The sequence below is a fragment of the Crinia signifera genome, chromosome 4 (assembly GCF_055691185.1).
Source record: "Crinia signifera chromosome 4, ASM5569118v1, whole genome shotgun sequence".
Taxonomy (NCBI): Eukaryota; Metazoa; Chordata; class Amphibia; order Anura; family Myobatrachidae; genus Crinia; species Crinia signifera.
The window spans coordinates 271168934-271194639 of record NC_139220.1 but is presented as its reverse complement, the minus strand read 5'-3'; the positions used below and the strand labels follow the sequence as shown (position 1 = coordinate 271194639).

Sequence of the window (25706 nt, the reverse complement as noted above, 5' to 3'; positions counted from 1 at the left end):
TGTCTGGCCGAGCGGCTTCCCCTGGCAGATGCACAGGCCCAGCGCTGGCACATATCTCTCTGTGTGTAGGGCCCTTTAGCCTGTTGTTGCCTTTGGGCTACAATTCACAGAAAGCGCAAGGAGAATGTGCAGCTTAGTTTGGGTGGTGTAATAGCATCTTAAAATGCCATTCTAAAGGACCTAACGGTGTATCTGTTATGCTGCAGGAAAAGGTGGTGAAGACCCAGGATGTGTACAGCAAGCAGTAGAGTCCCGTTGAGTGTTGCTGGGGATCAGTGGCCAGCACCAGACGGGGTCAGGGCAGCATGCCTGGGCCCTGTTATCGGCAGCGCCACCTGTCTAACAGGCGCAGCAACAATCAACAGCATCACAGGGATGCTGAGTGTGTAGCACTGGGCCTGGGCGTCTTCCAGGAGAGAGCGGCTCAGCTGGACAGCAGCAGCACTCTGCCCCGGGGACCATCACCTGGCCTCAGAAGTGCGCACTGCCTGGTGATCTTAACCCCTTCCCGACATTGCCTTTTATGCTAATTTTTTTTTTTTTTTTCCTCCTTGCGTTCAAATAAGCGTAACTTTTTTATTTTTCCGGCTATATAGACACATGAGGGCTTTTTTTTTGCGGGACAAGTTGTACTTTGTAATGGTACCATTTACTATACCGTATAATATTCTGGGGAATCAGGAAATAATTCAATGTGAGGTAAAAAAAAAAAAACCGCCATTCCACAATTTTGCGCTGGTTACGGTTTTTTTGGAGTTCATAGTTCGTTTAAAATGATGGGTTATCTTTATTCTATGGGTCGTTACGATTCTGGTGATACCAAACTTATATAGTTTTCGTTATGTTTTACCACTAAAAAAAAAAATCGCAACTTTTACGGTTTTTCTAATTTGCGTTGCGTCGCCATGTTCTGCGGCTTATAACTTTTTTATTTTTCCACCTACGGACCTGGGTGAGGGCTCATTTTTTGCGGGCTGAAGTGTACTTTTTAATTAATTTAATTATGGGATATGGGCGACTTTCTGATCTCTTTTAGTTATTTTTTTTTGGGTACGCGATGCGACCAAAAAACGTAGTTTTGGCGTTTGGAATTATTTTCCGTTTACGCCTTTAACCGTGCGGGATAACTAATGTTATATTTTAATAGATCGGACTTTTAGGAACGCGGCGATACCAAATATGTTTATTTTTTTTATTTTTTATTTATTTTTATTTGTGAAATGGGGAAAGGGGGGTGATTTGAACTTTTAATATTTTTTTATTTTTAAACTTTATTTTTTTTTTTTTTTTACTTTTACTACAAGGCCCCCTAGTGTACTTGACCACTAGGGGGCGCGATCGCCTGTACTAGGTTCAGCCATAGAGCTCTATGGCTGAACGTAGTGATTTTATGCACTTCCTATTACATCCTGCCTGAGGCAGGATGTAATAGGTATGCATACACGGCCAGCACAGGGGTCTACATTAGACCCCTGGCTACCATGGCAACCGATCGGCACCCTCCGATCTCGCTGCGGGGGGCCCCGATCGGCGCCGGAGGGGGGCGCCCCCCCTCCGATCAGCTATTTAAGCACTGCGGTCGCTTTGCCCGCGGTGCTTAAAGGGTTAAACGGCCACGATCGGCGAACTCGCCGCTCGTGGCCGTGAGAGCAGGGACCTGGCTGTAATATACAGCCATTACCTGCTCTCTTTCAAGCCAGCTCACTCCGTGAGCTGGCTTGATTCCCCCTCAACCGACATATGACGTAAATGTACGTCATATGTCGGGAAGGGGTTAAAAACACTGGGGGTAAAGTGGCACTAAGCGTGATCTGAGCCGCACTGCCCCCTGACATCATGCCCCAGCAGCAGGGGTGTGATGAGGCAGTTTCGATTGCTCAGAAGGCCACAACACACGCAGAGAAGTGTCGGCATTCTGAACGACAATAACAAGCAGGGCTGTTATACATTGTGGCCCTGCATTCCTATCGCTGTGTGGGCGATAGTCAGACACTTTCTGAGCCATTTAGTAAAAAATCACTCAGAAAATGGCTGAATATCACTCTGTGTGTAGGGCCCATAATGCCATCTTCAGATGACATTAGCTGCAGGGCCAATCTCCAGAATGATTTGTATTCCAGAGCTTGGTAAATGTGGCAGTATCGCATCCCCATAGAAACAGGAAGCGGTGAGATTGAAGATTGAGATTGAACATCAGGGTATAGTTCCCCTTCTGGAACCATCTATTATTTAAAACAGAGACATCAATCTTGGGAACGCCCATCACCCAAAGCTGACAGCCTGCATCTGCCTGACTCTGTATTGTGTACCTGCTCCAAACACTACTCAATGCCCCTGAATTCTATGCTTAGATAAGAGCGCATTCCTGTCAGGGGTGAAATTCTAGGTGGGATCACACACCCAAATCTAACTCTCTCTCTGCACATGTTACATTGGACCCTCCTGCAGTGCAACTTGATTTTATTTTGTCCATTAATGAAAAAATTTGCTTTGCAATTCAGTCCCCTAAAACAGTTGACCAATATTGCATTTGCTAATCATCATCGGAAAAGAGACCATATCTACGATATGTTCACATGTGCAGCTGCTGAGCATGCATGCAGGGGGCACCTACAGAAACGTCTCCTGGTATTTTTACAAAATCCAGCCCCAATGGTCAATGCCATCTTCTGATGGCGATAGATGGTAGCAAATGGGGTCAGACTCTCTAATGCAGGCATTCCCAACCACGGTCCTCAAGGCACACCAACAGTGCAGGTTTTAGTGATATCCAGGCTTCAGCACAGATGGTTTAATCAGAATCCCTCAGATACTAATTAAGTCCCCTGTGCTCAAGCCTGGATATCACTAAAACCTGCACTGCTGGTGTGCCTTGAGGACCGTGGTTGGGAATGCCTGCTCTAATGCTTCACATTCCAAAGCTTGGTAAATCTGAAAGCTTGGATCAAGTCCTCACTGAAATACATATAGTTCATGTACTTTTGAGGGAGCCCCTTTAAAAAGATAATTTATTGATATGTATTAAAAAGATAAGACACTTGTCATTTATGGAAGATTTGGGCAAAATTTTAATTATAATAAAATTGTACAAAAAGGGTAACAAAAATTAGAACTACAAATGTATAAACAAATGACTAAATCCATGTATAAACCTAAAGTGATATACAGCTATTAGTGATTAGATTATATGTGAATGAAATCTGTATAGGTATAGGCTCTAAACCCAAATAATCAAATAGAAAATCCTAATAATATTATGGAAGTTATTTAAATGTTGTGCACACAGGCGGCCACTAGAGGGCACATGATGGAGCAATTCAAGTGCTGCCCCATTCAGCCACCTGCACAGACATTACTGTTGTGCTGTTCTGTCATTCTAACAGGATGTTTAGTAGTTAGATTGAAGGCACTTATAATAGAGACAATGAAACCTTTACAATAATGTAACAATCTGTCAAGCAGAGGTGTGGGTGCAGTTTGTACATTTCTCTTATAAATCCGATAGAGTAAAGCTCGCTACATGCCTATTCCCGGGTGAACGGCCCACGGTTGTGTAGGTGTGTATGTTGTACCATTGCAGGGGCATCAGCCAATAGACAGCTTTAAATGTTCCCAGCAATGGCTGGGATTGGGAGGTTGCTTCGGACCGACCTCTCGCACCCCTCCAACTCCAGCTCCCATAGAAACACGTACACACTGAGCATTTTTAGCATGGTTGCAGCTAGAACATTTCATTCTTTGAGTTTTCCCATGATGCACTGGGTCCACGTATACCTGGAGAGGGAATATAAATCTGTAGTGAGTGAAGCGAGTCACCGTGCCTGGGCAAAACTCTCCATGAGCAAAGTGAGCCCGCGAGGGTACAATCGGAATCCAGCTGCAATAAAATAAACGGCACACCTATGTAATATACAAATAACATTAAAAATGCTGTGAGGGCATCTGACTACTTCCTCCCTCACCTAATGTCACATTTTACCCACAAAACAGAAGTGGATTAAGCCACAACCATTCTAGCACAGGGAGCTGGCAGCAGGTCAAGCTGGAGACACACTGCACCGCACTGCTGATTGAAATCAATCATCCAAGCAGCAGAGTGATCAATTATGTCCAGCAGCTTTAGTTAAGCTTACTGCACTCTTGTCCATTCTTCAAGGTGCCCATACACGGAGCATTTTCCCTGTGCGATGCGATGCACACTCCTGCACACATCACATCGCACAGCACAAAAAGTATGTGCAGCCCGTACTTTTTGTGCTAGATCGTATCACATCTAGTACAAAAATCTTAACCAGACTGTTAATACAATCCTACAGGTGACCTGGCCCCAGATTCTGCATGCAAACTATGCATACTGATACTGTGCACACCTGTCCAATATTGTTGCAGTTCTTTCCTTTGCATCTGCTCAAAGTAATGTAATGTTGTATATACTGTTCCAATTTTTGGCATGCCTTCTGCCACTCACTATGTACAACAGGCATGCCCAACGTTGGCCCTCCAGATGTTGTGAAACTACACATCCCAGCATGCTTTGCCACAGTTTTGCTATTAGAGAATGCTAAAACTATTGCAAAGCATGCTGGGATGTGTAGTTTCAAAACATCTGGAGGGCCAACGTTGGACATGCCTGATGAGGGTATGCCCCCTTTTTATTGCACCAACCCCCCTTTTATTGGGGCGTGTGTCTCCAGAGCACATTATAGTTCCACCCAGGTAGATCACAAAAGCTTTTCAGACTTCAAAGTACATCACCGACTCCAAAAATCTGTCCACGCCTGACATAGATGCAGCCAGGAAATATTAAAGTGATGGAGATTCTAACTTGTCTAAAGTATGCACAGATGTCTTGCAGGCACATTAATTATCAACCTGCTATTGTATTAAATAGGATGGATGCTACATTAAATGTTACCCTTCTGTTGCAGTGAATGTAAAGAATGTTACTCTGTTGCAAAACAGGACGTTGTGAAAGCTGCAACAGTAGATTGTTATGTCTGCAGATACAGATTACATGTGGCACATAGATGCAGTGCTGGAACATTAATTGTGGAATTTAATGCTCATTAGTAACCAGTGGTGCAAAGAGGATGGGTACCTATTACCTGGGCTTGTGGAGGGTGCCTGGATTGCACCCCCCCCCCTACCCCCCAACACACACACACACACACACCACATAGCACAGTGGCATTGATAGGAACTCTTAACACTAGGTGGTTGTAGTTCTCTGGGAAAATTGACACAGCAGTCATCTTTTTTTTTCCCCTTCTGCAAAATGCTGGGAAAAAGGCCACCATGCTATTTTGCCAAGAGATGCTGCCACAGAAGTCTGGAGAGGTGAGTATTGAAAAAAATAATGGGTGCAGGGTGTGTGGAGTGGACCCAGGACCCAGAGCAGGCCTCATCCAAGTTGATGCCCTAGGCAAGTTTTGTTTTGGTGCCCCTTAGCAGATGATACCACCACCAAACTTTAAAACATCGCTCCCCTGTGCGAATGTGCAGGGGAACGTGACAATCAGAATCAGGCCCATAATGTTTAGCCACCAGGGTGCGCTTCAGTAAAAGACCATAGTCAGACTGACTCTGCAAAGGACTATGGGAGGAGGGGTTGCTGCTGGGCATGCGCAGCAGCCAGGGGCGTAACTAGAACTTAGTGGGCCCCATAGCAAAATCATGGAAAGGGCCCCCCAACACACAGAGGCCAGCCAGGGTGGGCAATGTTCATTTCAGCGGCGGTGACAATTGGCTGCCCCGGCCAGCAGCCTCCACTGATCACCAATGGCACAGAAGGCTGTGGCCCCTATGCATAGGCGATGCCCTAGGCAAATTCCTAGTATGCCTATGCCTAGGGGCGGCTCTGCCAGGACCCGTGTGCACTGCCCACACTGCACCCATTATAGATATACCACTGCCACACCCCTTTCCTACCTGTCAGCCAGCCTCAGCCTCCTCTCTCTGAAGTGGGTCCATGTAGGCTACTGCCACTGAGTACAGCAGCTTCCTCTCCTCTGTGTGGTGTTAATGGTAGCAATCGTGTACATGCAAAATGATTTGATTTTTCTTATGATTTGTTTAAACACACCTTGCGTGATTAGACCACGCCAGCCCTCTTAATAATAATGAAAGATCCCAAATTCAGCAACCAGGAAGATATTCTAAGTAATAAAATAAACAAGGCAGACCTGGACTGTCTCATCAATACAACTTGAGAGACCTATTGAGATAAGCATAAAGCCTACTCCCCTTTCAGCTCGGTAACACACAGACTTTGACATATTTTCATTTCATACTGTGTATTAGCTTTCCTGGCTCTTAAACACAACACATTGCCATAATAATAGCTGAAATGACATGATGGAGGTAAAGCTTTGGAACTTAATGAGTTTTTATTCATCTCCTGATATTGTAAAGCCCAAACAGAGCCCTTCCAGCTCATTATTACTGATAATAATTGTGTTAGGTTACGCAGAGAGAGCACCTAAAGGGCACATTGTTGGCAGCCAGCGCTGTCAGACACAACATGCTTTGCCTAGGCAGGCTGCACTAGAGCAGTGAGGCTGACTATTGGGCAATATCTTCTCTCTCTCTATGCTGTAATTATAGATTTGGATAGTTCAGTGAAGGTCAAATTTTGTACTTGGATAAATGATTATTGCCGTAACTCTATGGCTGCCAGCAGCTCTTGCAGTGTAAAAATGCAAACTTGTGGGTGGTTAGCTCAGGTGCAAAAAATATAATTTGGGCCCCCCTCCTCCACTCCAGCCCAAGTTTACAATATGCAATATGTCAGTTGGTGATACGGAGAGGCAAAGGGTGACAGGGAGAGGCAGTGGGGGGCAGAGAGTGACAGGAAGAGGTTGACATGGGTAGCAGTGGGCCCCTTAGTTCTCAGGGGCCCTGGTGCACTGCACCTGCTGCACCGTTGGTAGTTCCGCCTATGAAATGGACCCTTTAGAGCTAGTCTGCTGTTCCGGATGATCTGCTTTACATTTACTCATACATATGAAATATTATTGTTCTCTAAAATCCAAAAGCAAATAATTAACTGAGCTACCAATGAAATCACCCTTTTGCTGGAGTCAAGCATACTCCTCCTGTCACCCATTCCTTAGTGCCACCAGCTTTGTCCCCTTGTCACTGATTCCCTAGGATCACCCACTGTCTCCCACTCCCTTTCATCACCCACTTCCTACTCCCTGCATCAGTATCTCCAAGGCATCGCTCTTTCCCTATCACACAGATGTGGGAATCCTGTTGAAGGCATGTCCCTTTATGTGAGGTTACACCCATTTTTTTTAGGAGCGCACACAAATAACCACCTGTAAATGTTTTCTGGATCCGCTCCTGATTGGTGCTTTATAAAAAAAATGGGTACTTGTGTATTTTGGCGGCGCCCATCGCATCGCATACCATAACGCATACGATGGTATGCGATGCGACGCGATATCGTACGATAGTGCACGATGGCATACAATTTTGAAATTATATGCCATTGTACATGGCATACAATGCCATACGATGCGATGCGATTAAACATTGTATAAGCACCCTAATGGGTGCTTACAATGTTAAATGCACCCCCACGCCACCCCCCCACTATAAACGTGAACCCGAAGCGTGGCGAGCGCAGCGAGCCCGCGAGGGGCGGCGGTACGCGTCCTACGACCTTTTCATACCCCCACTATCCACGTCGGCGTGGAGTTGAGAATAGAATAGTGTGGCGAGCGCACCGAGCCACCGAGCCCGAAGCGTGGCGAGCGGACGCGGATACCTGTGAAGCCCGCGAAGGGACGCGTTTACCTGTGAAGGTATCCGCGTCCCCTCGCGGGGCTCGCTGCGCTCGCCACGCTTTGGGCTCGGTGGCTCGCTGCGCTCGCCACACTATTCTATTCTCAAATCCACGCCGACGTGGATAGTGGGGGTATGAAAAGGTCGTAGGACGCGTACCGCCGCCCCTCGCGGGCTCGCTGCGCTCGCCACGCTTCGGGTTCACGTTTATAGTGGGGGGGTGGCGTGGGGGTGCATTTAACATTGTAAGCACCCATTTGGGTGCTCAAAAGCACCCTTTAGGGTGCTTATACGATTTTTGGTCGTATAGGGGGTCAAAATCGCGTCGCATCGCATGCCATCGGGTGCATGGCAGGCGATGCGATGCGATCTGGTCGTCGTACGACGGACATCGGGGGCGCCGCCAAAATACACAAGTACCAAAAAATGCAAACTCACCGGAATCAATCTAATGCCACTGATACATTTTTAAATCATCCAATATATTGTCTAGTGTGTACCCAGATAAAGATTTGGGTGGGATGCTACATGCAAAAGCAGACAGTAATTGCCCTGCACAGAAAAATATAAATGTATTTGCTACTCTCAAGTTGCAACATAGTTTGTCCAAGACATACAGGATGAAATTTAATAGGATGAGAGATTCAGAAAGTGAGAGATTTGGTAAGAAATCTCCAGGTTTTTTTTTTTAAAGTGGCAATCATTTACACTGCAACACCAGTTTGATTTTGCAGTGTAAATGATTGCTGCTTTAAAAAGAAAACTGGAGATTTCTCACCAAATCTCTCACTTTCTGAATCTCTAATCCTATCAAATTTCACCCAAAGTGACTTGCTTTTTTTTTTGTTTTTGCATTACTTACAATCATTAATCAGGGACAATGTGCAAAACGGATGTAAAAGGTCCTATTTGAAGATATAAGTAATACTTACACTTGTTCCAATGGCTTCTTGTTACAGATTAGTGCAGGGGTTCTCAAATTCGGTCTTCAGGACCCCAAACATCTCACCTTATCCCGATCACCCTGCGTGCGGTGTCACCAATTGTCACATTTTGAAGTTCCACAGGTGACCTAAAAAACAAGACCTAGTTGGGGTTCTGAGGAGGAGCGTGTTTGAGAAACTCTGGATTAGTGCATACTGTTAATTGTATGACACTCACATGACTAGTTGAACACCGGGGCATAAGTTCATACCAGGCACCCAGAGATGAAATAGACGGTGGCGCCCCGCGGGTGGCCCAGCAAGTTGCCAATGGTACATGTGGGCAGGGCCGCCACTAGTAATGTTGGGGCCCGGGACTGACCTTCAGCCCAGGCCCCCAGCGGCACCCCCCCTTGCGCGCGCCGGCACCCCCCCTCGAACGTCGGCACCCCACCCCCCAATTACTATTACTTACCAGTGGTGGCGGCGGCGCAGCATCTTCTCCCTCCGGGACTCGGAGCACTCACTGCACAGTGCAGCCTGCAGAGCGCCGAGCCCCTCTGTATCCTAGGCTCGGCGCTCTGCAGGCTGCACTGTGTATTGTGCGTGCCTGGCAGGTGGGGGGATTTGTGTGGAGGGGGGGGGGGGGGCGTGCAACTGTGGGCAGCTGCCCGGGCCCCTCCAGAGGCCGGTGCCCGGGACAGCTGTACCCCTGCCAACACCCTGTCGGCGGCCCTGTATGTGGGTGATTAAAGATTACTCATTGTAAAGATAAGGAATCTTTATTTTCAGGTGCTCACTACAAAATAGAGTCCTGAAGGTTTTTGTTGGAGAGAGATCAAATTGTGAGAGATAATGTACCAGCCAATCAGCTTCTGCATTATATTTTGTAGGCTGTGTTTGAAAAAGGATTGGTTGGTACATTTTCTCACATATCTCTTCTCACGCTTTAATGAAAAAGTCCCCTAAAAGTCTTATTACAATATTAGTGTTTACAACTTCTGCTCTCCTTTAGTGCAACATATGACACAACAGCAGAGCTTAAGCTTACTAATACGCACTTTTATCTGTCAACACACATTTCAAGACTCTTCAGCTCAAATGGCTGCAAAGGGGTTTGTGAACCTGGACAGTAGTCAGCAGTGACTATAGCAAATGTCTATGAAATGAGGAAAGAGAGACCTGTCCTAGTTTAGCAGCCCCAGCGGCCTTTCTTTCTTGGTGCCCCTCTGACAGTTGAAGCCCAGATGGCAGTGCCTCCAGTGTCTCTGTGAGATAGCAATATGTGAAATATTATGTGTGCTTTTGACTATGGGAGAAGCAGCTCCGGAACTGCCAATTTTATCTTTGCTTTTGCTGTTGATGCATTTTTAAGGCAGTGACCAAACATAGGTTTATTTTATCTTGGAATAAGTCAAGTACCTTTATAAGCAGTAAATCAAGTTAAAATAAGAAATACTTTCCTATAGTCTGCCACAGGGACTTATGTTGAAAACACACAATTATCTGAGGATTACTGCTTTAAAGGTCAGTTCTAATAAGGGTACATAGTAGTACATTAGGTACATAAGTTTCTGAGCTGTAAGGCATTCTGAGAATAAGGGCCAAATGTAAAAGGGTGTGAGAATCAGAGAGTGTAGGATTTTGGGAGAGTTTTCCTATTTTTTTAAAGCGGCAAAAACCTGTTGTTTTTTTTCAGTGTAAATGATTGCCGCTTTAAAAAAATGGGAAAACTAGCCCTGAAATCTCTAACTTTCTGATTCTCACATCCTATTACATTTGGCCCTATATGTGTATTTGGTGCACAAGGTGATATTAAAACCCTGATAATGATTGCACTATGAGATTTGTGAATACACAGTACCTTACAGTAATAATATAATTATATGATGCTGCTTTCAGACCAAGATCCTTTTTCTACACCGGATTGGAAAACTGTTTGATTCAGAATTTAAAGCCGTGTACAGACCCAGGTTGTTCCCGGGTCATCGCCTTTTTGCACTGGACCCATGTCTACCATTGAGTCATCTAAAGTGGATGCTTGGAGATGATGTCATCTCCAAGCGTTCCTGAGCCACCAATGAGCTCATATTAGGCATGACCCTGGTCACACAACAGGCTACACTGGTCAGAACTGGGAATATCTCAGGTCGCGACCAGGGTCGAAATCCCAGGGCAAACAACCCAGGCCAACCGTTTGACACCGATAACTTCCAGGTTGCCCAGGAAATATCCCAAGTCAGGGGTGTGGTAATATCCGAAGTCCCAGGACAGGTGGGTCTGTCCAATGTGTTACTACAACCTTATGAATTGCTAGCTGCGTGAGCTACCAATGGGGTCATTTAAAATCACCACAAAGTGGACAATATAAATCATACTTTTATTACTGTAAACAACACATTACTCTCCAGGATAAATGGTATTTATAATAAATATATGTTCTCACTAATGGAGACAATAACATTTACATTTTTTAAGTAAAAAAAATAAATATATATATATATATATAAGAATAAGAATATTAAAAAATAATACTAAAAATCAAATAATAATGCATGGCTGGGATGCGGTCATTTGGTCTACAGTATTATGGTCGACAGTCATTAGGTCTACACCGTTAGGTCGACATGGGAAAAGGCTGACATGGGTCCATTAGGTCGACAGGTCGTTAGTTCAACAGGTCATTAGTTCGACATTGTCTAGGTCGACAGTCAAAAGGTCGACATGGAGTTTTTCACTGTTTTTTTGAGCCGACATGTACTGACAGGCAGTATTTCATGTGGCGGGAGAATAAAGTAGGGTACTTGTGTATTTTGGCGGCGCCCATCGCATCGCATACCATAACGCATACGATGGTATGCGATGCGACGCAATATCGTACAATAGTGCACGATGGCATACAATTTTGAAATTGTATGGCATTGTACATGGCATACGATGCCATACGATGCGATACGATGCGATTAAACATTGTGTAAGCACTCTAATGGGTGCTTATACAATGTCAAGCACCCAAATGGGTGCTTACAATGTTAAATGCACCCCCACGCCACCCCCCCACTATAAACGTGAACCCGAAGCGTGGCGAGCGCAGCGAGCCCACGAGGGGCGGCGGTACGCGTCCTACGACCTTTTCATACCCCCACTATCCACGTCGGCGTGGAGTTGAGAAAAGAATAGTGTGGCGAGCGCAGCGAGCCACCGAGCCCGAAGCGTGGCGAGCGCAGCGGATACCTGTGAAGCCCGCGAAGGGACGCGTTTACCTGTGAAGGTATCCACGTCCCCACGCGGGGCTCGCTGCGCTCGCCACGCTTCGGGCTCGGTGGCTCGCTGCGCTCGCCACACTATTCTATTCTTAACTCCACGCCGACATGGATAGTGGGGGAATGAAAAGGTCGTAGGACGCGTACCGCCGCCCCTCGCGGGCTCGCTGCGCTCGCCACGCTTCGGGTTCACGTTTATAGTGGGGGAGTGGCGTGGGGGTGCATTTAACATTGTAAGCACCCATTAGGGTGCTCAAGGGTGCTTATATGATTTTTGATCGTATAGGGGGTCAAAATCGCGTCGCATCGCATGCCATCGGGTGCATGGCATGCGATGCGATCCGTTCATCGTACGACGGACATCGGGGGCGCCGCCAAAATACACAAGTACCTAAAGTAGTGTGCCGAGCGTAACGAGGTACCATGCCCGACGCATGTGGTGCACTTTAAACTGTGTCCATGTCGACTGTGTTGACATTCAGGTAAAAAAACCTGTGAAAACCCCATGTTGACCTACACATAGTCGAACTAATGACCTGTCGAACTAACGACCTGTCGAACTAATGATCTTTTGACCTATAACCATGTCGACCTTTACCCATGTCGACCTAGACCCATGTCGACCTAATGGTGTCAACTTAATGACTGTCGACCATCATGCTGTAGACCAAATGATCCCAACCCGCATGGCTATGGCTCATAGTGTAAGTGTAAATGAGAGTTGCAGGCAGCTGCAATAATATGGAAATGTAGCTGCTAGTTAACATAGAAATACAATCTGGTTTTGCTTTTATTGTCACTTGCTGAATTTTGCGGTTATCCGCAGCTAACAGGCTATTATGTTTTACACCTACATCTAATTTACTAATTAACTTCAAATGGTCTTTTTTCACTATATTGTTAGGATCCAGCATAGAGCCCAACAAATCCATACCGGATGGCTATATCCTTATGGCGAATTCCCAGCCTGAGATGGAGGAATGGGTGAAAGGAATAAAGAGGGCAGCAGGATTCCCATCAGGAGGTAACTGGTCTTTGGTATAGCATGCCTAACATGAGCGATTAGCATTGGGAGCAGATAAAGGGCGTGATTCTGGTTCACTCGCAAAAGCAAATTCTCTAATGGACAGATGTAACGTGCAGAGAGAATTAGATTTGGGTGGGGTTTTACTTCAAAGTGAGATCTATATTGCAGTGTCAAAGTAAAGCAGCCAGTATTTACCCTGCACAGAAACAAAATAACTCACCCAAATCTAACTCACAACAAGAATATCACTCCTTGATAAATATGTCCCTAAACTTATTTTACATTTTCTCCCTTACAATGCACAAGTTTCAATCAAATATAACACTGATACAATGCATAAACAAATACACATACGGTGCGAGATTCTGAGTCACACACACTGCTGATGCTGGATGCAGTAGAGTACATGCATCTAAGCATACCAAGCATGCATTCCCGATTGTGTCATTATGCAAAGTGGCATTTTCAATTCCAGACACACGTACAAAGAAGTATAGAAAGTAGGGGCACCAGTTCACATGGGGACCCCTAGTTTATTTGTCTTTGAGTCTATGGGCCTTATTCTGGTCGATGCGGTCCGTTCCGTTCTGAATTCTTTCGGAATGCGCTTTTTAGCTGTCTGCGCATGCGTAGGCAACGCTATGCGCATGTGCCACGCATGGTCTCCGTACTCATTCTCACTAATACCGTAGAGAAATGTCCACCGAATTGAATCGGGAAATATGGGCGTTTTTGGGCGTCAATCGGACTTACACAAGGGCGTGGTTTCAAAGTGGGAAAACTGGGCATAAATATGGGCGTACACGAGAAAGTGCACTAACTGTGGCATTCGGACAGCACACCAACTGCAAACGAACCATCACGCATGAAATATGCGGTCTTCATAAGTAAGTTTCACTTTGCGGAGACCACTTGTTCTTGTGCTAGGCATTCGGTTCGCCCAATTAGTACGCCCGCACCTGAAACACTGTCAGCTGAACACAATACAATCCACTCCTCTACTCTACACTCTTGTGAAGCCACCTGCTGTGTTCCCAATGATTCTGCTGAGGCAGAACATGGCCCAGCTGTAGATGGCCCAGCAGCCTGGTCACCTCCCAATGGCTGGTCTCTGGTGAGGTGCACATTGGTGATGGAGTCCAGCTGAGCTAGGAGGAGCTGATGCTCTTGTTCTCCCTCTGATTGTGAACCAGACATGTTTGCAGCATACATAAAACCTAGGTAAAGGGGTAACAATGAATGAATAGCACTTCACATGATGTAAGAGTTAATCTAAAGAGGTACTAATGTGTTTAAGTATCAATTAGGATTTAATTTATGACAATTACAAACAATCCATTTTTTATGAGGTTGCCTAATTGCATAAGTGTGTCTTGTGTCAGATGTATGACTTCAGATAACAGTCGTGAGTTTTGCGGACATACCCCGCATCGGTGCGTACGGCCAGCTTCCCGTCCGTTCTGACGCTGTAAGACCGTGCAGAATCTTTGTGTGGCCACCGCACACGCACGGTTTGGATGTAGTCCGAAAACACACCCTCTTCTTAGAGAGTGAGTCCGTCCGAATGCGGAGGACCTGTGGGCGTTTGTTCTTACAATGTCCGCACAGCGTGGCGTTCGGTCAGCTCTGAAAGAATTCGGAACGGACCGCACCAACCAGAATAACCTCCTATATGTGGGCAGCGGTGGTGTGTTCTCATGTAGGCTTTCAACACCTTGCTGCTTCCTGTATTCTTTCGAAATTGTTGTGTTTGCTTTGTTGGTGTCTGTTTGACGGACGGTTTATGTTTGTTCATTTCTATTTACACCTGCTGTGTCTTACATGTCATTATTTTATTCTTGTTTGCATAAACTGTTATCGGCAACGTGATTGTTCTCTTGTGTTTACTTGTTTAAAATGTAATAGATAACTCCCGTTTAATAAATAAAACGTTGTGGACATTCCTGGGCACTAAGAGGGAATGCACAGAGATGGCCTATGTTAGAAGAATGTTTCAGGCATGTGGGTGGTAGTGGTTGCCAACAAAGCTGCTCAAATAGAAGACTATGTTCCGTAGGACTAATTCAAGTTTAATGGTGCGACTAATAGTGTATCTAAAGAAGTATAACAACGTCGGGATCCCGACTGTCCGGACTCAGACAGCATGGTGAGCGCAACTAAGCCCCTTGCGGGCTCGCTGTGCTCGCCATGCTGCGAGCACAGTGGCCTTGTGGACCCCCACAAGGGAAAATAGCAGGTGGCCGCCGGGAACCCAGCTGTCGGTGTTTTGACAGTCGGGATCCCCCCTGTCGGGACCCCGTCCGGCACCCATCTGTCCCACAGTAAGCTGTAGAGGGTTAAAATGAGTTCTATCTGATAGGTATCTGGTACAATATGATACAGCCAAACATATTGATCACGTTAATTGGGACTCCTGCATTGCGAACAGTGGAAAAGGAGGCGTAGCCACAATAAAAGGGTGTGGCTTAGCGGGACACCTCCTGTTTGCTGTTACTTTGGGGGCGTGCCCAAACAGCTCCTCTATCTACCATGAATAGATGCTTTAATAAGCAGAACAGTAAGTGACAGGAAGACTCCCATCTGCCTCCAACGGGTAAGGACAGCAGCACAGACCCTCTCAGAAAATAGACTGTCCCACAAAAATTAGGACAGCTGGGAGATATGCAATATAGGGAACTGGTGCTAAAGAGATTACCGGTCTAACCATTAGCAAATTATTTTTATGATATCTTTCCATAACACTGTAATAAGAGGCTACTTTAATAACAACCACAAAAATCATTCTTTTTTTTTTTTTCCAAAAATGTTTTTATTGCAATAAATGGAGAAATTACAATGAATAATAGCATTGAACAACACTAAAACGTTTGCATCCATTTTTCACATTATTTTCTTCATGTAGCAACAATTGCATGATTGTACAACAGAGATGTTACATAACATTTTCTTCACGTAGTCATTATTTGTACAATTTCAAATACGATGTAAAAACAATATTCATTCTAACTTGTGTTACAAGTTTGCCTAATTTGTCAGGGAATCAATGGTAAAATATATATCAGATTCCTGGCCCTCTAACACTGCACAAGAGCAGCGGGATGTAATACGAACTTGAATGTTTTTTTAAAGCGGCAATCATTTACAAGGTAAAACTACTGTATGCCTTGTAAATGATCCAAGTCCAAGTTCAGGTGGCATAGTCTGGGGATCATGTACCAATTTGCAGAAAAGTGCTCTTCATCCTCAATGTAGTTTAATGCAACAACTACCTTAGCAAGGTGTCCTCATCTTTCACTGTACTATACAATGCATGGACAATTAAAATGCTGTACTTGTCCGTTCCCTCTTGTGTCGTGTGAAGTACAGTTGTTTGTGAATTTTTGAATGAAACAGTATTTTTGCACAAATATGTTCTCATGTTCCCTTATCAACTTGTGATGTATGTATGGTGAAAGCCAAAAGTGTATTTGAATATTTTAGTCAGGAGCGGTACAGTTATTTGTGTTGCCATACACCTGGACATACTGTGTGAAATGGTTCCTAATGGCTAAGGTACATGTAAGACTCTAACTGGCTTGTCTCTAGATGAAAGTAAATTGAAATCTTCTTAGAAAAGCATGTTATGGTCATATTAGTTGAAGCGAGCTGCTCAGAAACGCTGCTTTCAAATACTATGATCAGTGACTTATACAGTGCCCTAGGTCAGGCTGCATAAGTGGCCAATCACATGTGTGTCTGACAGAATAGTAAGCGGTAGTGGAGCTACCTTGTCCAAGGTATAGCGAGGCAGTGGGGATAGTCACAGGGCAGTGGCATAGTCACCTCAAAACGTGTATACATAAAAACCGTAACTGGACAGGACCCTGGAACGCTGGATCGGAAAGGCAGGGACGTAACTAGATATTTGTAGGCACCAAAGCAAACGCTTTTAAAGGCCCCTTTGTACTACACAATCGTGAAAAATATATATAACACATGTAACTTTTATAAGAAAGAAGGACCCCTCACAGTTCAGGGCCCCATAGCTGCTGCACCCCCTGCACCTAGGGTAGTTCACCCTTGCGGACAGGCACCATTAATCAATCTCTGTCATTCCCGAGCTTGTAGTGTCCGGTCCAGGGGGTGTCCCATCCTGGGTGGGGGATGCCTGTGACACCTATCACCAGGGACAGGAGGAGGGAGGGAGCCTCCCAGTATGTTCCGGGATGTAGTAAAATGGTCCATACGGGTAGGCTGTAATCTCTCCTTCCCCATGTCCCCGGAGAAAGCTGTCACAGGGATGCCTTGGTCCGGCGTTCCGGGTCCGTTCTGGTTTTAACTTAGTCCCCCTCAAAGCTGCCCCACCAAAAGGTTTCCCTAAATTATTTTATTTTAATATTTTTTTAACCAAATATATAAAGTCCTTGCTCTTTAATGTTCTAGCTGTCATTGTTCCTGAGGGGCCTTATCATTATCACTGTGTGCGTCAGCTGCATTACGTATCCTTAGGTCATTGATGAACTTGACAGTTGTTAAAAATAGCAAAGAAGAAATGAATCACGGATCCTGAAAGCGCTGCGGAGATACAGATACAAAAGGTTATCCAGCAAAACTATATTGAAAGGATTCACAGCATAAACAGTGATGAATAAGTTATGCTATTATCTTTGTAAATACAGCAAGGCCAATTAACATATTCTCAATCAAAGAGAGCATAACATATTATAAGCCACTTACTATAAAAGCATCTTAATATCTTAAATCTTACAATTGAGAATGTTTTAATTGGAATAAAGGGCTGCTTGTACCATGGATTCTTTCCAAGTACTGTATTTCATTTGTGTTGCCAATAACACAGCAGCACATCGCTTTGTCTCAATCATGTCATCCAGTAGAGTATCAGCTGACTTCCTTTGCGGCAATACTTTTTCCTTGTCGCCATGTTCTTTCAAAAAATGGTCAGGTGATGTCATCTGCACATCCGGATATATCTAGAATGTTTTAGGTCTAATGTCATAAATTGGGGCAGTTAGGTGGTATGCTCTATGGACCTCATTCTGATTGACACGCAAAGCAGCAGTTTTTCGCTCCTTTGCGAGCCAACTAATGACGCCCGCACAAATGCCCACCACCCCCGCTGCCCGTCGAATGTCCCCGCAGGCCTGTGAATGGATGTTTTGGCATTAACATCGATTCGTTGCCTTGCGTGGGGACCCAAAATCATTCGCTGGTCGGCTACCAGGAATGATTTCAGAAGCACTCGCTAATCTAAGTCACTCTCTGGTAACTTAGATTAGCGGTGCCCTACTCTGTAAAAATGGTGGGCAGTTGACATCCGGTGACAGCAGCTGCCCGCCCGCTGAAAGCAGGAAGCCTCCCGCTTGGAAATGCTACGAATGCCCCGCACATGCCTCCCCACTGTGAGCGCCTCAGAGACTATGCAAGTCTCAGAGGGCACCCACAGAGAAGACCCGCACAGGAGCATATGCACATGCGCAGGTCCTCAACATCGGTTGCTGCAATACAGTGTCCCAACCAGAATGAGGGCATATATGCAATGCCGCCTTATTGTTGTCTTTAGTAAAGGTGTCTGGGGGGGGGGGGGCATAGGATTATATCATTAATGATATCGTTAAGTGACGTTGCCCGGCCCCCCCCGCTGCATCATTAAGATATAAAGTGTACACACTAGATGATATGATGAAAATATCATTAATGATATCGTTAGTGCATATCGTTAGGAAATATCTTATAGCGTGTACCCAACCTATGTGTATTTTTGTCTCATTCTACAACTGTGCACACTTATGCTGGCCACACATCCGACCAACTTTCCTCCAACCATCCAACTAGTTGCTTGGATGGAATAAAAATATGGTACTGGAGGACAATCAGAAATGTGCTCAGAAACCCAGGAAAATGGACAAAAACATTCAGTCAAATTGTTTAAATCATCTACAGTACCGTGTCTGAGCAACAGTTTTTGTCCTTTTCCAGATTTTGGGAGCAAATTTCTGAAGTAAATATTAAATTTGCTCCCATCCAGTACCATATTTTTATTCCATCCAAGCAACTAGTTGGATGGTTGGAGGAAAGTTGGTCTGATGTGTGGCCAGCATAATCCATTATCAGCAATTGCCTGTCTGTGCAGGGTGTAGCTATCTCTCCGCATCAGGCCATAAGTCATACTTTCCTACATTAAGGGGTAGATTTATTATAGCGGCGCCTATCGCGCCGCTATAACAGTTCCTGCTTCGCCTCATTAGCGAGGCGAAGCAGGAGGGGACACCGACAAGATCTACTAAGATCTTGCCGCCGGAGTGGGGGAGCGCTAACTCCCCCCTCCGGCGATGTCCCTCCTGGAGACAGCGCATCAGTTAATACTGATGCGCCGTCTCCTTCCCCCCCGGCCGGCTCACTGCGCATGCGCGGGATCTCGCTAGTCTCGCGAGATCCCAGCGCAGCTCAGCCCCAGCAGCAGGGACAGCGCTGTCCCTGTTGTTAGGTATAGGCATCGCCGTCTGCAGCTGGCGAAGTCGACAGCTGCAGGCGGCGGAACGGTCAGCGATGCTAACCGTTCATAAATCTGGCAGGAGGCAGGGGCGCAGTGCAAAACATCGCCCCTGCGCTATGCCTCCTGCCCCACACCGCCGGCGTTAGAGTAAACGCTCGGCGGGTGTGATAGATCAGGGGAAGCGCTATCCCCTGCTATAACGCACGGGGATAGCGCATATTCCCCTGATCGACGTTTAATAAATCTACCAGTAAGTGTCTCCTCTTCGGGAGAAGCCCAGAGACGAGACTCTCTACAGATTTTCCAGGGGGTGCGGCTTGCAGTCATTAAGCCACGCCCCCATTTTTGTAATTGCTGTGATTAGTGGCTCTTTAGGGAGGGGGTGGCACTAAATGAAGTGATTTGTGTCATTTTAGTTCCGCCCCCTCCCCAAAGAGCCGTGAATGCTGGTATTTGACTCTCAGAGGGAGGGGTTGCGGGGGCTGATGTGAGGGCCCCTCTAAATGCGGGAGGCTTGCCAACACTACTGTGGGGGCCGGGAGGGGGACCCGATTTTCGGGGTAGGTAAGTTTGCCTTAACTGTAATTTCACAGTATAGTGTTCTAAAGTGTTGACTGCTTTTTAGTTTAATAAATGAATAAAAGATATAGGGCGAGGTGCATCATCGTTTGGAGAGTAGTAAAATGGAGAGAGATAAAGTAACAAGCAACCAGCTCCTAACTATTATTTTTCAACAGAACCTGCAACGTGGCAGTTAGGAGCTGATTGGTTGATATTTTATCTCTCCATTTTATAACTCTCCAAGCAATATTGTATCTCAGAGATACTTTTCCAAAAATCCCTCAGAATGCCGGTGCCTCTCAGTCTTAAAACATTAGGGCTAAACTGTTCTGTAGACTGAGCATCAGGCAACAGTATTGGTTTGAAAAGCTCTCTGTCCAGCAGCAGTGTAGAGATTCTGGGCAATAGGGTCACTAGGGCCCTTATTCTGATCGATGCGGTTTTTCCCGCTTGCGTACGGGCCGCCGATGTTTATCTTCTGCGCATGTGCAGAGGTCACTCTGCGCATGTGCAGGCGATTTCGCCGCAAGGATTCTCTATACGCCGCACAGGGGGCGTAGAGGGGCGTGAGGGGCTACTTATCCTCATTACCCTATGCATACGCCCCGCGTTTCATGGGCGTTCCCATGCAAACGCGGGGCGTATGCATGGTAATGAGGCCGTGACGCGTGGGTACGGGGCGGGCATCTGACATCGCCGGATGTCAGCTGCCCGCCCCCATACAAGATTTCACACGGACAAGTGTCCGTGTGGTCTTGTGTTGCGGGACCTGGTGGAGCGTGCGGCCCTGCATTCGATGTTCGGCGACCATCGAATGCAGGGGCTGCTCCCACCATGGAGGAGGCGTATCCCCGTCCAATTTCATGCGGATCGCCACATATCCGCGTACGGACGGCAGGTGGCGATCCGTATGGAAGGCGGGGATTCGCCTGCACGGTCGGAGCCGCATATGCGGCTCCGGCCGCACCAACCAGAATAAGGGCCTAGGAGACTCTAGCCCTGTCCCAAAGTCTGATGCTAATGTGCATGTCTCCAGATAAATGGCACTGCTGGTTATTTTCCTACAATGCATGCACAAAATGCCGGGAAAATGGCCACCGCCACAGATGCAGAGATATGTGTACAGCTCCACATATAAGCAGAAATGCAGTTTTTGTTTGTGTTTTTACAGTAATCTATGCCCATTCTGCAAATAAATTAGCCTTAGCCCCAGTACCTTACTTGTACAGCCTGTAATACCCAGCTGCCTGTCTACAACAGGTACATAATCCGCCACCACAATATAAGAGAGAGCTGTAGCTATATATTTTTAAATGACCCTTCTCTCATCTCGTTGAGTTTTTCAATAGTAATCGTAACATCGGTATGATGCTTAGTGCCTGGTATTAATGAGTTAACAATAAGCAGGTAAAAAGGTTTCAGAGGGAGGGGACAGAAATTCTGGTTTATATCCATTTCTTTAAAACAAAGGGAGTCTTTTGTAGGAGAGGCAGGTATGGGCAGGCCCCAGCCCAGGATCTGCAGTAAGGTTGGAGACAGTGCGCCCTCTCACTGACAGCTACAGCCACCTGGGAACAAGCAGCACTGGAGAGAGGTCTCCCCATTATCGCTGTTATGCCTGGATGGTACAGGAAGTTGGGGTGGGATTTTGGCTGTATTCCAGCTCTGAAGATGAGACTGATTTGCCTTGCGCTCAGGAGGAAGAGGGTTAAGCTTCCACAAAGAGGTAGATTATATAAACAGGTCAATAGCATTATGTGTACTGTTAGCAGCGATTATTTTCCCCGAATGTCTCCCAACCAATAACAAGAGACCATTGTAAAACTGTTCTTATGGTATTAATTCAACAACATGGTCTATTGAACCTACAATTGTTTATAGAAATAGAAACATGTATAGTACATTGTTACAGAACTAAGACATGGGCCAAATGTAATGATGATAATTAGAAAGTGAGAGATTTGGGGAGAGTTTTCCCATTTTTTTAATGCAGCAATCAATTACACTGCAAAGCCAGGTTGATTTTGCCATGTGATTTTCTGATTCTCACCCTATTACATTTGGCCCATGATGTTTACTTCCAGCGTAACTCCTGTTTCCTCTGCACTGCTGTTGTGTCCTGAACCAAAAAAACAAATAGCAAAGAAATGAAGCACTAGCAGGGTTCCCAGAGAAGTAGTGGCACCAAGGTGGATATAATAACATAAATGTCCCCAATGATGTCACTCCATACCTTTCTAAGCGTTTCACATCCACTTTCTGCAGCTCAAAAATATGCAATAGTTCTTGTCACTCCTCCATATCCTCACCAATGAATATAAAAGGTAAAAAGAGAGAGTACATAGGCCCTTATTCTGATTGAGTCAGACGGCTGCGTGTGCGGTCAGACGGCCGATGTTTGCGCATGTGCAGAGGTGTTTCTGCACATGTGCAAACGCCTCGCACGTCCGAACACGGCGTGAGTTCCGTGCAGAAAACAATTGGTCGGAACCATCCGAGCAGGGGGGGGGGGGGGGGGGGGGAAGAGGGGTGTGAAGGGATGTTTGGGCTCATTACCATATGCGTACACCCCACGCTTCATGGGCGTTCCCATGAAAACGCTGGGCGTACATAGGGTAATGCGGCTATGACGCACGTGTGGGGGGGGGGGGCGGACATATAACATAGCCGGATGCCAGCTGCCCGCCCATATCCCTGCTTTCATACGGAAAAATGTCTGAGCTGAGTGGTCTGGAGCACTCGGTGCTGCCTGACCGCTCGGTCCATCATTCGATGGTCGGCGACCATCGGAGAATGGGGGAGGTTCCCACAGATGGGGGGGGGGTGTGTGTGTTCGCATGAAACGGTCGCGGTCCATTCGCTCGGCGTCCTACCGCAGTCAGACGGCGTGCCTGTCCGAAATACGCATCTAGAATAAGGGCCTTATTGCATAACTTTAAAAACACAGAGAATTTAATAGGGATGTACACTTACAATAACATAGTGAATAACATCATGTAAAAGGATTCAAGGGGATCAAGCAGAGCGGCTTCGGGTCTACAGTTCCGGATCTGGTCACTCGTAATCAACAAAAGTCCATCTCCCTGCAGCACCAGCCAGTAATCCTGTATCTTGTAGTGGTATGTACTGTATATCACATGTAGTGTTGCTGTTCATCACAAAGCAGAAGACACACGTTGGCATTGTAAATAGTAGGCTGTGTAGTTGGCATCTGATGAGTCTACTGCACTAGTAACTGTGGTGATTGTGTACTGTATATAGAATTTGCAGTCCCACAATTTGGACTTATTCAGTTAAGAAACACATTCATTACACATTTATCTTTAATTTGAATATAGTGCTTCAGTATAATTAAAGATTTTATTAAATGCACTTATCTTTCCTTTGTTTTTACAATTATAATACACAGAGGATTTATTTTATTGGATAAAGATAAAAGATGCTCATATCAGCTCGGTGCTCGGTGTAATATTCTCACGAGTAGATACTGTAGGGTGGTGTGTGGGGTTTTATATATTTTTTAACCTTATTGCCTTGGACATATTCTGCTATACCTGTTACTGAATACATTGGTTTTCCTGCACTGTGCTTTTCAGCAGTGTGCTTCCACCATCTGTCAAAGCTGTTATTGCTCTAACAACATCCCAGCTCAGCTGAGCAGTGCTCTTAATGGGCCCTACACACATAGCGATGTGTGCAACAGTGCAGGGCTACCTAGCTATGCTAGGTCGGGCTGTGCTGCGCCGCTATCGCATAGCACACAGAGCTGACAGCCCACACACAGAGCGAGCTGTCAGCTCTGTGTGCTAAGCGAGCAGACAGCGCCAGTGTTCTCCGGTGGGAGAACCCTGCCGATGCTGAGATTGATGGACACTGTCCATCAATCTCGGCCAGCGATAAAGACGCGCGGGGACGCGCACTGCTGCCGATATAGCCCCCACACATACACCGATGTGAGGGCATTTGCTAAGCGACTTTGCCAAACTAAGCAAAATCGCTTAGAAAATGCCTTAATATCGGCATGTGTGTAGGCCGTATTACACTGAATACAGATTTGTCTAGACTCAGAGTATATCCCATATTATGTGGGAGGTGCAGTGTACCACAGCACATACAAATGTAAAGTATAAGATACTGTCCAATCTAGGAGAAGCCGGAAGGTTGGCCCAGGTGAATTTGCAGGTAATGGTTTAATCACAGTCCTGGTCCCCACTGTACTGTTGTATGATTCACATACTTATGCAGATGGAGATAGGGGCCACAGTGACACAAAGCACTGTGGATTACATTGATAAGCCCATGTCTGCAACAAGTGAAATCATATTGCAGACGGTATATGGTCGTTGGGTCAACCATTAAAGGTTGACACAGCTTAAGTCGACACTTGAAATAGGCCGACATTCTTAAGGTGGACATGGTTGGAAGTTTGACACAAACATTAGGTCGACAGTGTCTAGGTCAACAGTCAAAAGGTTGACATGGGTTTTTCACTTTTTTTTGGGAGCCAACATGTGCCGACAGGCGGTATTTCATGGCGATCAGCACCGATACTGTGTCCATGTCAACCATGTCGACATTCAGGTAAAAAAAAACTGAAAAATCCATGTCGACCCTTTGACTGTTGACCTAGACACCTTGGGTGAGATTTAATAGGATGAGATATTCAGAAAGTGAGAGATTTGGGAAGAAATCTCCAGTTTTATTTAAAGCGGCAATCATTTACACTGCAAAATCAAACTGGTTTTGAGGTGTAGATGATTGCCGCTTTAAAAAACCTGGAGATTTCTTCCCAAATCTCTCACTTTCTGAATATCTCATCCTATTAAATCTCACCCCATGTACCTAATGCTTGTGTCGACCTTCCAACCATGTCGACATATTTCAGGTGTCAACCTAAGCTATGTCAACCTTTTGTGATTGACCCAATGCATGTCAACCTTTGGTTGGTTGACCCTATGACTCCCACCCTTGAAGACAGTGCCAGTAGACTGTAGTATTGCCATTTTGGGTATGTGTAGTGTTGATTGTCCGGGAATTGTGTGGTAATTTCCACTGGCCGTGTCATGTCACATAGGTGCAGGTCCTATGTTTACTGCACACTGATATAGTGTACTAAGGGTGAGATGTATCACAGCTTGGAGGTAAATCAAGTGGAGAGGGAAAGTACCAACCAATCAGCTGGAGCGGGCAGCGGGTCCTGACACTTTAACTAGCTGGCGGCGGCGAGTGCTGACCTGGCCGGCCGGTGTGTGATCACAGACATCAGCAGCGAGGACGGGCAGTGCAGTCACAGTGGCGGCCTGGCGGGTGTTAAGCCCCCCATACACGGTCCGTTCATCGGATCCGTTCTGTACTTATACAGCACACATCGTATCGGATCGCATCCCTAGTGCATGCAGTGTGCATGCACTGCAATCCGATACGATGTTTACCTAGTACAAAAAGTATGTGCAGCACATACTTTTTGTACCGTACTATGTGATGCGCGGGAGCGCGCATCGCATAGTACAGAATGGATGCCGGTGAACGGCTCCGTGTATGGGCAGCTTACGATTTTTAAAATACCTGTCAAATGACTGCCCGTTCTCTGATTGGCTGAGAGCTCTCAGGGTGGCGGTGTTAGATTTTTAAAATACTGTACCTGTCAAATG

General features: G+C 46.0%; 1 protein-coding gene across 2 annotated transcripts in view; it reads left to right on the top strand.

The window, feature by feature from the left end:
• The window catches only part of ARHGAP25 (Rho GTPase activating protein 25), a 78682-nt gene that overhangs the window by 42511 nt on the left and 10465 nt on the right, over positions 1–25706 (top strand). For both annotated transcript variants that reach the window (XM_083179802.1, XM_083179801.1), the window contains exon 4: positions 12879–12998. In XM_083179802.1, coding sequence (XP_083035928.1) covers positions 12879–12998 — 120 coding nt within the window. The remainder of the gene's footprint in view (positions 1–12878; positions 12999–25706) is intronic.